The sequence below is a fragment of the Ambystoma mexicanum genome, chromosome 1p (genome assembly GCF_040938575.1).
Source record: "Ambystoma mexicanum isolate Mex_15411 chromosome 1p, UKY_AmexF1_1, whole genome shotgun sequence".
Taxonomy (NCBI): Eukaryota; Metazoa; Chordata; class Amphibia; order Caudata; family Ambystomatidae; genus Ambystoma; species Ambystoma mexicanum.
The window spans coordinates 683,114,141-683,127,892 of NC_090921.1; the positions used below are offsets into that span (position 1 = coordinate 683,114,141).

The 13,752-nt window shown below is 45.3% G+C and overlaps 2 protein-coding genes across 8 annotated transcripts in view; both read right to left on the reverse strand.

Annotated features, from left to right (window-relative positions):
• Nucleotides 1–13,752, reverse strand: part of SEMA6C (semaphorin 6C) — a 471,162-nt gene that overhangs the window by 250,510 nt on the left and 206,900 nt on the right. The window lies entirely within an intron of this gene.
• IFIH1 (interferon induced with helicase C domain 1) lies at nt 7,822–13,488 on the reverse strand. The gene has a single exon (XM_069649799.1). It carries the CDS (start codon nt 13,251–13,253, stop codon nt 9,396–9,398), a length of 3,858 nt encoding a protein of 1,285 aa, XP_069505900.1. The 5' UTR covers nt 13,254–13,488; the 3' UTR covers nt 7,822–9,395.

Below are 13,752 nucleotides of genomic sequence, written 5' to 3' on the forward strand. Positions count from 1 at the left end.
CACCACGCAGCCGCCAACAGAGCACTGCGCAAGAGTTTAGGAAGGGAGGCTGATCCTGAAATAAAAAGCCAGAAACTCATTAAACCTGTGGTGCAAGAATGCAAACATGACCAAAGGTGTTCATTTTCAATCTACAACACCAATGCAGTCGATTGTAACAGACGTATCCCTGGATGTATGGGGTTCCCACATGGAGCCAAACTCTACAGGTGGAAGGAAGGCATGGTGTCAACATGAAGACAGACAAGTGACCACAGTTCAAGGGTGTTAATTGAACTTTCACAAGGGTGTGATAAACGCCTATCTAATCCTAAATCTACAGATGGGAGCAAGCTATGACCATCTAATAATAATAATGCAGTCCTCGTGGAGTCTTGTCAAAATAAAAGGGCCTATACTAAAAAAAAACTATTGCCAATCCTTAACGCTAAATACAAAGTGTGGGGTAGTGTTCATGAAAATGCAAGACATTTTCACAAAATGATATGTCAGGATGTTCAGGCCATTGGTTTCCCTTCCCCACGTTTTCAGCACAGGACAAGGCACTTGAGCAAAGCACACACTCTGGCTTCTCCTGAAGGAAGATACAGTTCCATTACCAGCATCGTGGCCTTCTGAGCCCAAGTCTCTATTTAAAAATCTCTTGATTTAGAGGGCCTGATGTACCAAGACAAAACACAAAATTCCATTCTTTTACAAGTACTCAATTCAGGTGATTCACCTTGGATCCCCCTCATCCGGGCTGAGATCCCTTTTTTATGACAATCGTTACTGTGGGTGCCCCTCTTCAGGGCTCAGATCCCCCTTCTTACAATGTTCAGAGAATATTCTCTCTCGGGTGACGGTTCACCCCGGATCCCCCTCTGGCAGGCTCAGATCCTTCCTCTTACACAATTAGTCTTCCTCAGCTGGGCTTGGACCAATTTCAGCTCGCATTAAACCATCTAATATTTTTGAACATGCACAGGGTTTAGCTTGACCGTTGTAGGACCACTCCCCTTTCTCAGTCGCCAAACATTTGGATACCTAACCGATACCTTCGAAAGAGCACCCACTTGGTGCCAGACCACTCAGTCTACGGTTCCTTTCTTGGCCTCCAAAGTTCAGTCACTCCTCTGGTTTTCAATAATATTTGCGTCGCTCGTCACATACATTTCACACACTATTCTTTAGATTTCTTCGCACATTGTTACTGCTAGCAACCTTGGTCTTAAACACCGGCTGGTATGGTATCAGTCTCTCCGACTGTGCTGTCTTTAGTGGTGCTGCTTTGTTCTAGGAGCCAAGGACAGTACCACGGTGGCAAATGCTCCTCCCCGCCTTGATTATGTACACGGGAGAGCCCAAGGTACCTCCGACACACAGTGCAGGTTTTTTCAGCTTTAGTCGCAGGTCTTGGGTTTCTTATTTTACAAGGTTTATGAAAGTAACGGTCTGAAAAGGTCAAGGGCACTTCCCTCTTTGGAACCCTTTCTGTTCTCACCGTCGTCCTCCTCTTATTCATTTGCCATCTTGGAACCAGTGGTCGAAGTGAGCGGGAGCGGTCGGGAGAGGTGCTCCTATACTTTTTTAAATTACCTTGTACAGCTCCTATACTTTTATTTTAAAAAGAAACCGTTCTGGAATGGTTTTGTTTTAAAATAAAAGTGTAGGAAGAAGTTGAAACCTTCACTTTCAGTGCACTGAACTGAACATTCCCTAAAACAGCAGGTGCAAGTGTTTGGGGGGGGGTGTATTGTGTGTGGGAGGGCTTGTGGCAATGAGGTTTGTGGGAAGCAGGGACAGGCCAGAGGGAACATAGTTCCACTACTTCTTTTCATACACTTCGACCACTGCTTGGACCTGCTGCTTCCTTGTGTGCTGTGCCTTGCTCAGAGTGTACTTTTGTGCTCCGTCATTTATCCGTGTGGGGAAGTGTGATGGGAGTCAGGTGTGTGTAATGATCAGTAATTGCCTGACCATTGTATTGGGACATGTCAGGTATACTGCTCTGGTCTTAGTCCATTTTGGCTTGCGGTGAACTGTCTGTGAGAAAGTGTTTGTGTCGGGAAAGAAGGGGGGGTTGAGTTCCTAAGTATCCTACCTGGTAGGATGGGGAAAAGGGGTTAAAGGGGTTACAGTGAAGGGGATACTGCGTCTCCCCATCTGGTGTGCAACTCCCCGAATGACCCCCCATCCTGCACTGGTCCACCCCCAGGAACTTGATCCAAAAGCAACGGCCGTGTCCTGCCACCTGGATGACAGATTTCCCCCGGGACTAGCAGGTGAGACACCTTCAGGTTTCTCACACAGGGCATACGGCTCTACTGTGTGAAAGCCTCGCACATTTACATTCTGGAGTTGAGGGTGGCACACCTGGCCAGAAAAGTGTTTCTCTCATCCATCATATCAGACTCCCTCTTCTTCCAAACAGTCAACAAGACCACAATGTATCATTTGACAAGCAGGGAGGGGCCAGCTGGAACCTTAACATTGCAGCAGTACACATCACAGGAGTTCAAAACACTCAGCCTGGTAGCTCTTCGGGGTCCCAAGGCTGAGAAGACCCATTCTGTCCAATCCTTAACTAAGTTTCACGTTAAGGCACACAATGTTGCAGTGGCCAATTACTTTTCTGCTAACCTGCAACTCTGTATGCGTTACATGTAGAGGAGGTGCTAGGAGGAGCCACCAGCTATGGCTACCCAATAGTTATACTAACCCCTATGTATTACATATATAGGTTTCCTGAACTGACCAGTTCCAGTCCCCGAAGGGTTTTTTGTGATGCAACTTAGTTTGTGACATCATTTACAGTTAAAACGGCGTGACACGTTTGGAAGATGAGAACTTTTGGAGATGCTATGATCTTCAATTGTAAGCCCTGTCTTTTTGATTGATAGTAAAGACAATAAACTTTGCCCTATGGTTTGAGTCCAGCGTCCTTGCAGCAGGGAAGATCTGGGGCCCAGATACCCTCTTACTGGTAATCAGGGTGATTGCCAAGAGTGCCCCTGCCGCTCCTTTACAGCAGTTAATTTTTGTATTATGGACACCTCTATAAGACTATGCCTGAATGCTTCTGGGCCATTGAGCAAAGCGATACCAACCGGCAGGGGTATTAAACAAGGATGCCCCTTGGCCCCCATCCTTTTTAACCTGTATATTGCAGACCTGGGGGAGTTCATGGCTCAAGTTAATTGCTTCCTGCAGTCAATAGGGGTTGGTTAAAATTAACCACATACTCTATGCGGACGACTTAGTCCTTCTTTATTGCACTGCCATTGGTCTCCAACGGCAGCTGAACAAACTTGTTGAATATGCCAAAGAAAACAACCTGCAAATCAATGCTGAGAAAACTAAGATCCTCGCCATAAAAAAGGGCCCAAAAGCAAGGAAAAACATTCAGGTGGAGAATGTGGGGGCACGGAAATTACATCGACGGACTCCTTCAAATATCTGAGGATCCAGATTGTAAACAGCACAGTTAGGTCAAATACTGTGGCCTCCCTATGTGGGACAGCTATGGCTGTGGTTAATCAAGCTCTGATTATAAAACAAGTTTTGTCGATATTCAATCCTACCTCTAACCCAATTCTACAAAGTTAAGGTGGTCCCAATCCTGATGTATGGAGCGGACGCCCTCTTGGTGCTGCCTCAAAAGAATTGGGCTAGGTTGCAAGGCCTGTTTTGGAAAAAGACCCCTGGCCTCCGAAAATCAGTCCCAATTCAGACTATAAGAAAGGAACTGGGCTTAACATCACTAAAAGAGTCTGTCGAGTGGAAATCGTTGAATTAATAGGGGAAATGCTCAAGAGAATCCACACCCCCTATGCTGGATCTTATAAAAACAGAAATGGAAGGTACATTTCTGGAAAACTGCGCTACTGATTGCAGGACGCTATTAAGGAAGACGGGCTCAATGGCTGCTGAACTATTTTTAAATCAAAAGTTCAAAAAAAACTACGGACATATTAAGCTTGGATAAAAACCACTGACGAAGCAAACTACAAGCTCTGTTATTCCCTATCTCAGGAGATAAGAAGCCATGGAAAGCCGCCCAAATATAAAATAAAATGCCCAGATCCGTATATCAGATCACACTTTCTGAGGAGAAGACTGAATCTGTGTAAAACTGAAGAGGTGACAAGTCACAGAGCTGGACAGGGCTTACGTAATAGTACCTGCAGATTGTAAAAAAGGGAAGGGTCCGTGGAAAACTTACCGCACTTCTACGTGAGCTGTAGAGGTCTAACCCAGGAGAGGACTTTCTATTTTGGACGCTTCCTTGAGGAATACAACGTATTGTCAACAGAAACTTGGTGGCGGATATTGGTGAGAGGATGCAGATTTTTGCAGTGGTTAATTACTTTAGGACATGCCTGCGCCCTCGATTAGGAGACGGATGCATGTAAATAATGCTGTCTGATCAATCTGAGGGCTCGGCTCAAGTGGAAAAATAATGTTTTTGAAGATGTGCTAAAATGTTTTCATGTTAAACCAAAAATGCACTTTAAAAATGTTTTTTGTAGTATGTCCGCCAGATGCATGCTCGGCCATTTTACAACCCTGCTACACCTTTTCTGTGAGCGTGGCATCTGCTTTTTCCCTTGAAGCCTAAACACTAAAGTGTCACAACACTCAAGGAAGTCCCAGCTCCCATTCCAAGGTTTCACCAGGGCCCTCCTGTAAGCAGGGAAGATTTTACACGGGAAAGGGTAGCATAGGGCAGGACTACAAAAACCTGGTTGTAACCTCGATCTGTACGTTTGTTAGCAGGCTTTACATAGAATCTTGCTGGCCCCATTCCCTTTAGGATGGTGGACTAAAACTAATGCGGGAAAGGTCAGGCTCGATCGGATAAAGTAATCTTTCCGATCATAAGCTCTCCGAACCCCTTGCCCCCATGTTCATTGACGCAGCGTGGAAACGGCATCTCTGATTGGTCAACTGAAATATTAGGTGCCATCCATTTACCAGTGACCACTTTGCTGCTTTATGTGAAGTTGTGAGCCTGACAAACTAATTTAACTTGCAGAACACTGCGTAAGGGCCATCTTCTCTGTTTTTATGAGGGCCGATCAGTGCCTGGGGCAATATGGATGTTTCCAAGCCTTATATAAGGGTCATGTGAGGTGATCCCAGTCTGACTTGCGCGATATAGTTTCTGTAAATAACCTTTGGTTTTAATACTGCTGCCTCATCACCTTTGATGCTGGACATCTTGGGCTCATGAAGGAACCCTCACAAATAATGTAAATACTTGCTGACATAAGTATTTCTCTGTTGTCCTGTGTGTGACGATTCTCAAAAGTCAATGGTCTAGGTCTGTAAAAATTGTCATTAAACGACAGCAAAATCAAAGTTGTACTGTAAAATTGAATACACGTACTAAAGACACAGCACTTCAATTCCAGTTAATCTGGATTTCTGCGGGAGGTGCCATCAATTCCTCTCCGTTTCAACACACATGACTGGATGTTACTAGACAGCCAATGACGCCACACTCCTGTAGCCAATTAAGAATAAGACATTCTCAAAGACATCTGCTCCTTCAATCTGTCCCAGTACCATCTGGCCTGTCCTGTCCACTTGCAGCTGGTTCAGGCCACCATCTATGTTCAGACCTGGGGGATTTTATATGTTTTCCTGGAGGTGGTTCATCCATTGCATTACCCTGTCCTGCACGGTATAACTGACTGCCCTATATCGATTTATTCCATTGAAAATACAGCTGAGTATAGCGGCTAGAATGTTCTATGAATTTTAGTGTTTGCTTTAATAAATTGTTTCTTATTATTGATGAGGAAAGTCTAGACAATAATGAATGTTGGTCAAAATGTAGTGGTCGACATTAGGATTAGTTGACCAGGAGCAAAATGCAGCTGCTGGGTATCAGGCATCACTCGTTAGGCAGGCGCTACTCCAGGGGAACCAAGAACTAGTACATAGCACAGCAAAAGTCACTTTTGTGTAAGGAAGATGCAAACTAACTTTTTGTACTTTTATTTACTATCCAATATGCTTTAAATGTCTGTTGACTGCTTCTCTATTTTCTTTCATATACATACTCAAACCTGCACAGTTAAAGGAATGGTTTGCCTAAAATTTTTATTTCAAAAATAGGCAATATTAAAAAAAAATATACTCTCACTTTTTTTTTTTAATTCCTATGTAAAATTTTGAGCTATTCAAGCTCAAAATTTGCAAAAGCAAGCACATGGGCGCATCCATTTTGTGAAATGGATGCCCGCCTGTGCTGGCTTTTGCGGCACTAATGAAGGAAAAGCCAGCCAGCTGTAGTAAACAACTACCGCTGGGTGTCTTTTCCTTCATTGATGCTTTACGCGGTGGACGGGGACCGGAGACTACAGGCAGAAAAGCTGCAGCTGCATCTCGGTAAGTGCTATATTTTTTTAATAAAAATAAACACTAGCTGCAGTTTTTTTTCCTAAGTTTTCCGGGCTGGAGGAGCCCAGAAATCTTAGAAATAAAACCGCAGTGCCGCAAAAGCAAAAGCCAGCACAGGCGGGCATCCATTTCACAAAACGGATGCGCCCATGTCCTTGCTTTTGCAAATTTTGAGCTTGAATAGCTCAAAATTTTACATAGGAATAAAAAAAAAAAGTGAGTATATTTTTTTTAATATTGCCTATCTATTTTTGAAATAAAAATTTTAGGCGAACCATTCCTTTAATATTACATAGCTATGTGTGTATGGCACCACTTGCCTGGGTAGTCAGAAGTAGCTCCTAGTAGCTCTTGGCTTCAAGTTAACCAGGCTCTCCTTGGCTACTACCAGGCGCTAAATACCTCCCATCCCCAGGCAATTTCGAACCGTGAAAGTGGGTGGAGGGCAATGGTGACCACAGTGGGGATGGAAGGGCAAAGGTAGAATTACCACTAGTGTAAACATGCAATGAGACCATTGTGGAGGGGAGCAAAGTGCGCAACAGGGTGGGGCAGTGACTGATGACCGCAGCAGTGGGGATGGGCAATAATGGAGATTGATATGACCGCAGTGGATGCATGGGGGAGAAGAGGCTCCGAGAACAGGGTACAATGATTACCACAGTTGTGTGCGTGGGGGAGAGGTGGAATTAATTTTGGACTGTGTGAGGAATGATTCAGGCTTGTGCGAAACAGCGGGATAGACCTCTGCGGATAAGGGATTCTAGCCTCTGCCATGAATGCCTGATTAGCACCTTGCCTTGCTCTGCCCTTGACAGGCAAAAGTTCTAAGGGGCCAGCAAGCACACCACCTGAGCATGTTTGAGGCGTCTCTTGGCTTGCCAACCAACATATTAAGGAAGGTGAAATGGATGACTGCAGTCATCAAATTTCAAGCAGCCCTTTCTCTGAATCAAAGGTTCTTGCCTTCGTTAACCCTTCACATGTAGTTTGCAGAAGCTTGTTTTGTTGCCCATGGGCTACAATGCATCTATTTGGGAGAGCGAGAAAGTGAGAGAGAGTGTGGTCGATAGTGGCAATGTGAGCTAATGAAAAGCAACCTGTCTGCAAGAGTCAGGGTTAAAGGTTGTTTTGCCTTGCAAGTGCTACTCCCATGCCCCCATAGAAAAAGGACTTGCACACAGGAACTGGGTACTTGAAACCACAACACACCACCACAGGTTTTGCCTCTGCCTCTCACTGTTCCAATAGTGACCTTCCCCTACTTTTTCTTAAGAGCCAGGTGCAGTGAGGCCTCCAAAAGTGGCAAAAGGATGCTATACAAGACCACTTACACTACATTACAAGGACTCAAACTTGTGCAGTTAAATTACAGTGCGATTACATTATTTGGCCAGGATTATATACTTTGGTTAAGGAATGAAGCTTAAGTAGTATTTTTCACACACTTTACTTGGTACAAATATTCGAGTTTGGGCTTTCAAGGACAGAAATACTGCTTTATAGTGTATACTGGCAAAACACACATCACATAGTAAATCAACCTGTCAATAAATGCGTACACGTTACACCACTATACTGTGAGCACTTTTAAGACAAACACTGACATAATTTGTGAAATAAGCACACTTGAACATGGAGATTCTGTTTCACAATAGTTCAGTCTGCCGTTATGCACAAAGTTAAGAACATTTGACTATCATAAAAGAACCCCTTTTTTGCATGTCATGCTAACAGACACCATGGATATAAATTAATATTTGAAAGGAGATTTATTGTGCTACTTTATTTGTCTTGGAAGCAAAAACAGATTTGGTAAGCAACTGGAGCTTTGCAGTTTTTCACTAAGAAATTTCCCAGCACAGGCCCAATGTACTGAACATTCACACACAGGAAAGGTTTCACAGAGGTAATTGGGAGACCTTTGGTCAGGTGCCAGGATTCTGTATTTAATTTGCATTTTGTACTGCTCATGACAGCTTGAAGGTGTGCAGATCCCTTCAGAAATTGCCTAGAAATTCGTAGGAAGGGGTGGTAGTAGCCATTATTTTTAAAGCTGCCCATTCGCCGGGCATTGCTAGAAACAAAGTCTAGGGTAAACATTTTGCCTCCCAAAACACCAGTGGGATGTGACAGGGCACTGTTCACCATCGGCAGTACGATCCCGACGAGTCAGGATTTGGGGGGGAAAAGTCCTGAACAGCAGCAAAATGTCCTGCTTTTCTACTCTGTTGCACCCTTTGCGGGGCAGGCAACCCCCACCTCAACCCTCTACATTCGGTACACTACTACAGAGGGAATATGTACGTGGAGTAGTAGAAGGCACTCTTGTTAAGTAAACTAATTTGAATGATTTAAATAGATGAGAATGGGGCTGGGAAGACTGGGAGAAAGATATTCTAGAAGAGGAATACATTTCAAAATATAAAAGAATGGCTTTTTGCGCAATTCTCTAAAATTGGAACACTGCTTTTGGGTGCATAATGTGTTCGTAAATAGCGCCACATGCCAGATTCCTTGTGCTCCCAGGTGTTAGCGTTACTGCATTTGATGGTACTAGATGTATAGAGCTCGAAGGGCAAACGGCTACATTGGCCATGCCCCCCTAAGCATTGCACGCTGTGCATACAACCACTTAAGATAACATTTAAATTTGTTTTATTCGCAGATTAACCGTGTAATGCAGTAAACACATTATATGGTAAAAGGTGGCCAGAAACCAAAGCGGAGTTGCTTCATTTCAACATTATACAATTGCAAGGAAGAAAACATTGTGTGGGAGTGTGCGTATGTGCTTGTGTTTCTTTATAAGCATTCGCACACGCTCAATGATCTCATACCGAATATGGACTTTAGATGCTTTCTTATAATGTTATACGTTACCCCAATGCTCTCAGAACCCAAACATTGATAAATACATGTCTGTGCTCTGCAATTCAGACACTGCATGCATGTGCTAATATCTACAGCGTGGAACGTTCATTTATTTTGGAATCCCGCTTCTGCTACTCATCGTCATCGCTGATGTCCAGGTCTCCGATCTCAAATGGTGGGAATCGGACTGCAAGCTCATTCCATTGTTTATAGGTTTGTCTCGAGTTTTTCTTGTCCTTGAATGCCACCACGCAAAACCTTATTTTCAGGCAGGGCAGGTCCAGTCCATGGTGAACCATCATGGTGCCCCACTGTTGAGTACAGCTCTTGCAGATGATTTCCCCGTTGGTTTGATAATCGGCCAGCTTGTCTTGCAGCGTTTTGTTTTCCCGCTTTAGAAACCGGTCCTTGAACTCTGGGGAGATGATGACATGGTGCATGCTCTCGATCACCTGGATCTCTTCCCCCGTGCACACCAACACATTGCAGTTTCTGCAGTGGAAGGATACCATTGAAGGATTTTCAGTATACTTCTTGCAGTTCTTTTTTTTAGCTTTCATTTTCTTTTCCATGACAGATTGCACCTGAAACTCCTGGATCTTGCGTCTGTATTCTTCATGGGTCATTTTCTGAACATTCTGAATGGCGGTATACATCATCTTCTCACGGTATTCATTCACATCTTCCCGCTCTTTAACTCCAGAGCTACTGGATGCCAGCAGCACATAGGTGCTGTCATCTGCTCGGGCTCGTCCGCGGGCCTGCACCATGCCGATTTCGTTGGTCACCGTTTCGTAGCGGATGACCATATTGCACTCCTTGATGTCTAGACCTTCCTCAGCCACGTTTGTAGCCACAAGAAGGTTGACCTTCCCAACACGGAATTTGTTGATAACTTCTTTTTGCTCGTTCTGGGTCATGGCCTTAAATTCGCTGGTACTCCCTGCCCCTATAAGGTAATCTGGCTTCACCCCCACCTCTTCAAATTTTGGGTTCTCCTTGATCCACTGTAGTAAGGCAGCAGTGCTTTGCCGAGTCTTTGTGAAGATAATTCCTCTGCCTTCTTCTTCGTTCTTTGTGAAAGCCTCCAAGATGTGTCGTCTCAATTGCTTCAGCTTTTCATTTTCATATTTTGGGTTTCTAGCCACACTTTTCAGTTCTTTTCTACTTTTATAAAATAAATCAATGAGAAATGTGTCCGTTTCATCAATGCTTTCTACGGCTGAGCCCCCGTCTTCCACGCTTGGCCCCAATTTCTTTTTCTTTTCTTCATCATAAAAGTTGTTGAGGTGATTGTATGCATCGATCATCCGTATGGTATTGTTAATTAGCAGTGCATCATTGTACTTCTTCAAGTGTTCTGCACACACCCGCTCCTTGCGATTGCTCTCTTTAGCGGCTGTATTCTCCTTTTGCACTGCCCACTGTTCATAGGACTGCGTCCCAAACTCAGAGGTCGGGGCAAGGCCACCATGTTGCTGAATCTCTGTCATTATGGCAACAATTTTTTCCCTAAATGGATTTTCTCGTGTTTCGTCTGGAGTGTCAACCTTTTTAGAAGGTTCCTTCACTTGATTCTTAAGCTGATCAATATTAGTTTTCACGGTCATGATCCTGTTAGCATCAAGGTTGGCGCAGATTTTCAGAATATGTTGTTGCGCTTTCTGGGCAGAGTTGGCTCCTCCCACTCCAGGTGAAGCAGTGAGTCCCAGGATTTGAGGCAGGGGCACCTGAGCCAGATTCTCTTTGCTCAGTTTCTTATTTTTCATCTTAAGTTTGATGTATCGTACCATGATATTGTTATATACGCCTTCTTTCTGGGTGTGGTGGCATTCATCAATGATGAGAAGGGAGAAATCTGACAACTGGACGCCATCTTCACCTGTGCTTGCTTTGCACAGAGAATTCTCAAGGATCTGTGCTGTGCAGAGTATTATGTCACTCTTCCGAACGACTTCAGGAAAAGATATCTTTAGCTGAGAGTCCCCACTTAATTTAGTGACCGTGTACCAGTGCTTTAAATGTGGGTAGAACTCTTTGCGGTAGTGTTGCTCAACTAATGGTACTTTGTTGACAAGCACAATGACTTTTCCAGGAACAGGATTCTGTTTCCTTGCATCCAGATGCTGTTTGGTTATGTAAACTGCCACTCTAGTCTTCCCACTGCCTGTTGGCAGACAGATCAGAACATTCTCTCCATGCAGAGCAGGCTGTGCCACTTCCATTTGATAATCTCGGAGGATAATCTTGGGTTCCGGTGACGCTCTTGGTTTGCTCCCTGCTTCTTCTTCCAAGTCAGAATCACTTTGAAGGTCAAGGCTTGTATCCAAGGTACTTGGCAAACTCACATCAAGTTCTGAAAGCACCGAAGACTCTTCAGAAGAATTGTCCAAAGACGCGTGACCATTGGTTTCTGCTTCAGCAGGTTCAGCCTTTGCTTTAGGAGTGCTCAGGACTTTGGCATCCGTCGTGGTTTCCACATTTCCTGAAAGCTCTTCAGCAAGGTCTTCCATATTAGTTTCCCGTAAAACCACCAGAAATGGAGAAAACCAGTCACGTTTTTGCACAATTCGGTTTAGTAACTCCCTCGCACCTTGCCTTTTGAAACCTTGCCTAAAACATGCCATGATCTGTTCGTAGTCATCTTTGCTGCAGAGCTTTTCCTGGAAGCATCTTTCAGCTTGCTCTTCCTCCAGCTGGTCTATGATTGTAGGGCAGAAGACACTCACCAGCTCCAGGTAGACATCATTCTCGGCCTCTAAAGAAGGAGGGGGCAGTTCCTTGGGGTCCACATATTGGAGGGCTCCTGTACACAGTGTCTCCCTTAGGGCAGTCACAAACACGGGGAACCAGCCCTGGGGTCGGGGCTTTTGCTCGATTACCCTCAGCAGGAGCTCTGCCGCTGCTGCATTGCCCATCTGTTTTTCCTTGGCTCTGATCTCGTCGTCCTCCTCATTGCTCAGGAAAGTCAAGTAATCCAACACCGGCACCACTGCGATGGTCTGCTTCAGCCGCTCACGGAAACAGCCAATCATGCCAAGGTGCACCTCATATGCAGTCTTCTCACTGGCTGTCGGCTGACAGATCAGAACATTCTCTCCATGCAGAGCAGGCCGTGCCACTTCCATTTGATCATCTCTGAGCAGAATCTTGGGTTCCGGTGACGCTCTTGGTTTGCTCCCTGCTACTTCTTCTAAGTTATAATCACTTTGAAGGTCAAGGTTCGATTCGAGGCTTGTATCCAAGGTACTTGGCAAACTCATATCAAGTTCTGAAACAACCAAACACTCTTTGGAAGAATTGTCCAAAGTCGCATGACCATTGGTTCCTGCTTCAGCAGGCTCCGCCTTTGCTTTAGGAGTGTTCGGTACTTTGGCATCCGTTGTGGTTTTCTCATTTCCTGAAAGCTCGTTAGCAAGGTCTTCCATATTAGTTTCCCTTAAAACCACCAGAAATGGAGAAAACCAGTCACGTTTTTGCACAATTCGGTTTAGTAACTCCCTCGCACCTTGCCTTTTGAGACCTTTCCTAAAACTCGCCATGATCTGTTCGTAGTCATCTTTGCTGCAGAGCTTTTCCTGGAAGCATCTTTCAGCTTGCTCTTCCTCCAGCTGGTCTATGATTGTAGGGCAGAAGACACTCACCAGCTCCAGGTAGACATCATTCTCGGCCTCCAAAGAAGGAGGGGGCAGTTCCTTGGGGTCCACATATTGGAGGGCTCCTGTACACAGTGTCTCCCTTAGGGCAGTCACAAACTCGGGGAACCAGCCCTGGGGTCGGGGCTTTTCCTCGATTGCCCTCAGCAGGAGCTCTGCCCCTGCTGCATTGCCCATCTGTTTTTCCTTGGCTCTGATCTCTTCCTTCTCCTCATTGCTCAGGAAAGTCAAGTAACCCAACACCGGCACCACTGCGATGGTCTGCTTCAGCCGCTCACGGAAACAGCGAATCATGCCAAGGTGCACCTCATACACGTCCTCCGTAGCGGCCATTCCACGTTGCTGCCGATAGGGCCCACGCTGCTAGAGGTGGCTGCCGTGCAGGGGGTGGTGGGTTTGCCAGCTGCCTTCGAAGCAGGTCCGAGCCTGGCTGCAGTGGATGCCGTGCAGGGCTCTCTCTCTGCTGCTCTCCAGCCGCCGAGAGTTCCCCGCCTGCAGAGCGCAGCACATAAGTACGCCACAGCGAAGCTTTTAGTTTCGTTTCTCCAGCTCGGTTTCCCTTCCCAAAGTCTACGTAAGAGAAGTGAGCTTGCCCAGTCACATGAGCAGGGCCCGCCCCATCCAGAGCTCGCAGTGAGGGCGGGCAGCGGCATTTACTGGTACGCTGTGCTCGGTTTCCTTTTCTGAAGGGAAAGTCCGAGATTTTCAGAAGGGAAAGCGTTCACATCGCAGCCGGTCTTCTTATCAAAACGGCACCATAATTCCTATCAATTGAAGAAAGCCCTCTAACACTAATACCTCTAGACTCCAGTGTCATTTCGGTAAACATTTC

Coding starts and splice junctions, on each gene's coding strand:
- IFIH1 (XM_069649799.1), bottom strand. CDS start 13,253: ATGGCCGCTACGGAGGACGTGTATGAGGTGCACCTTGGCATGATTCGC.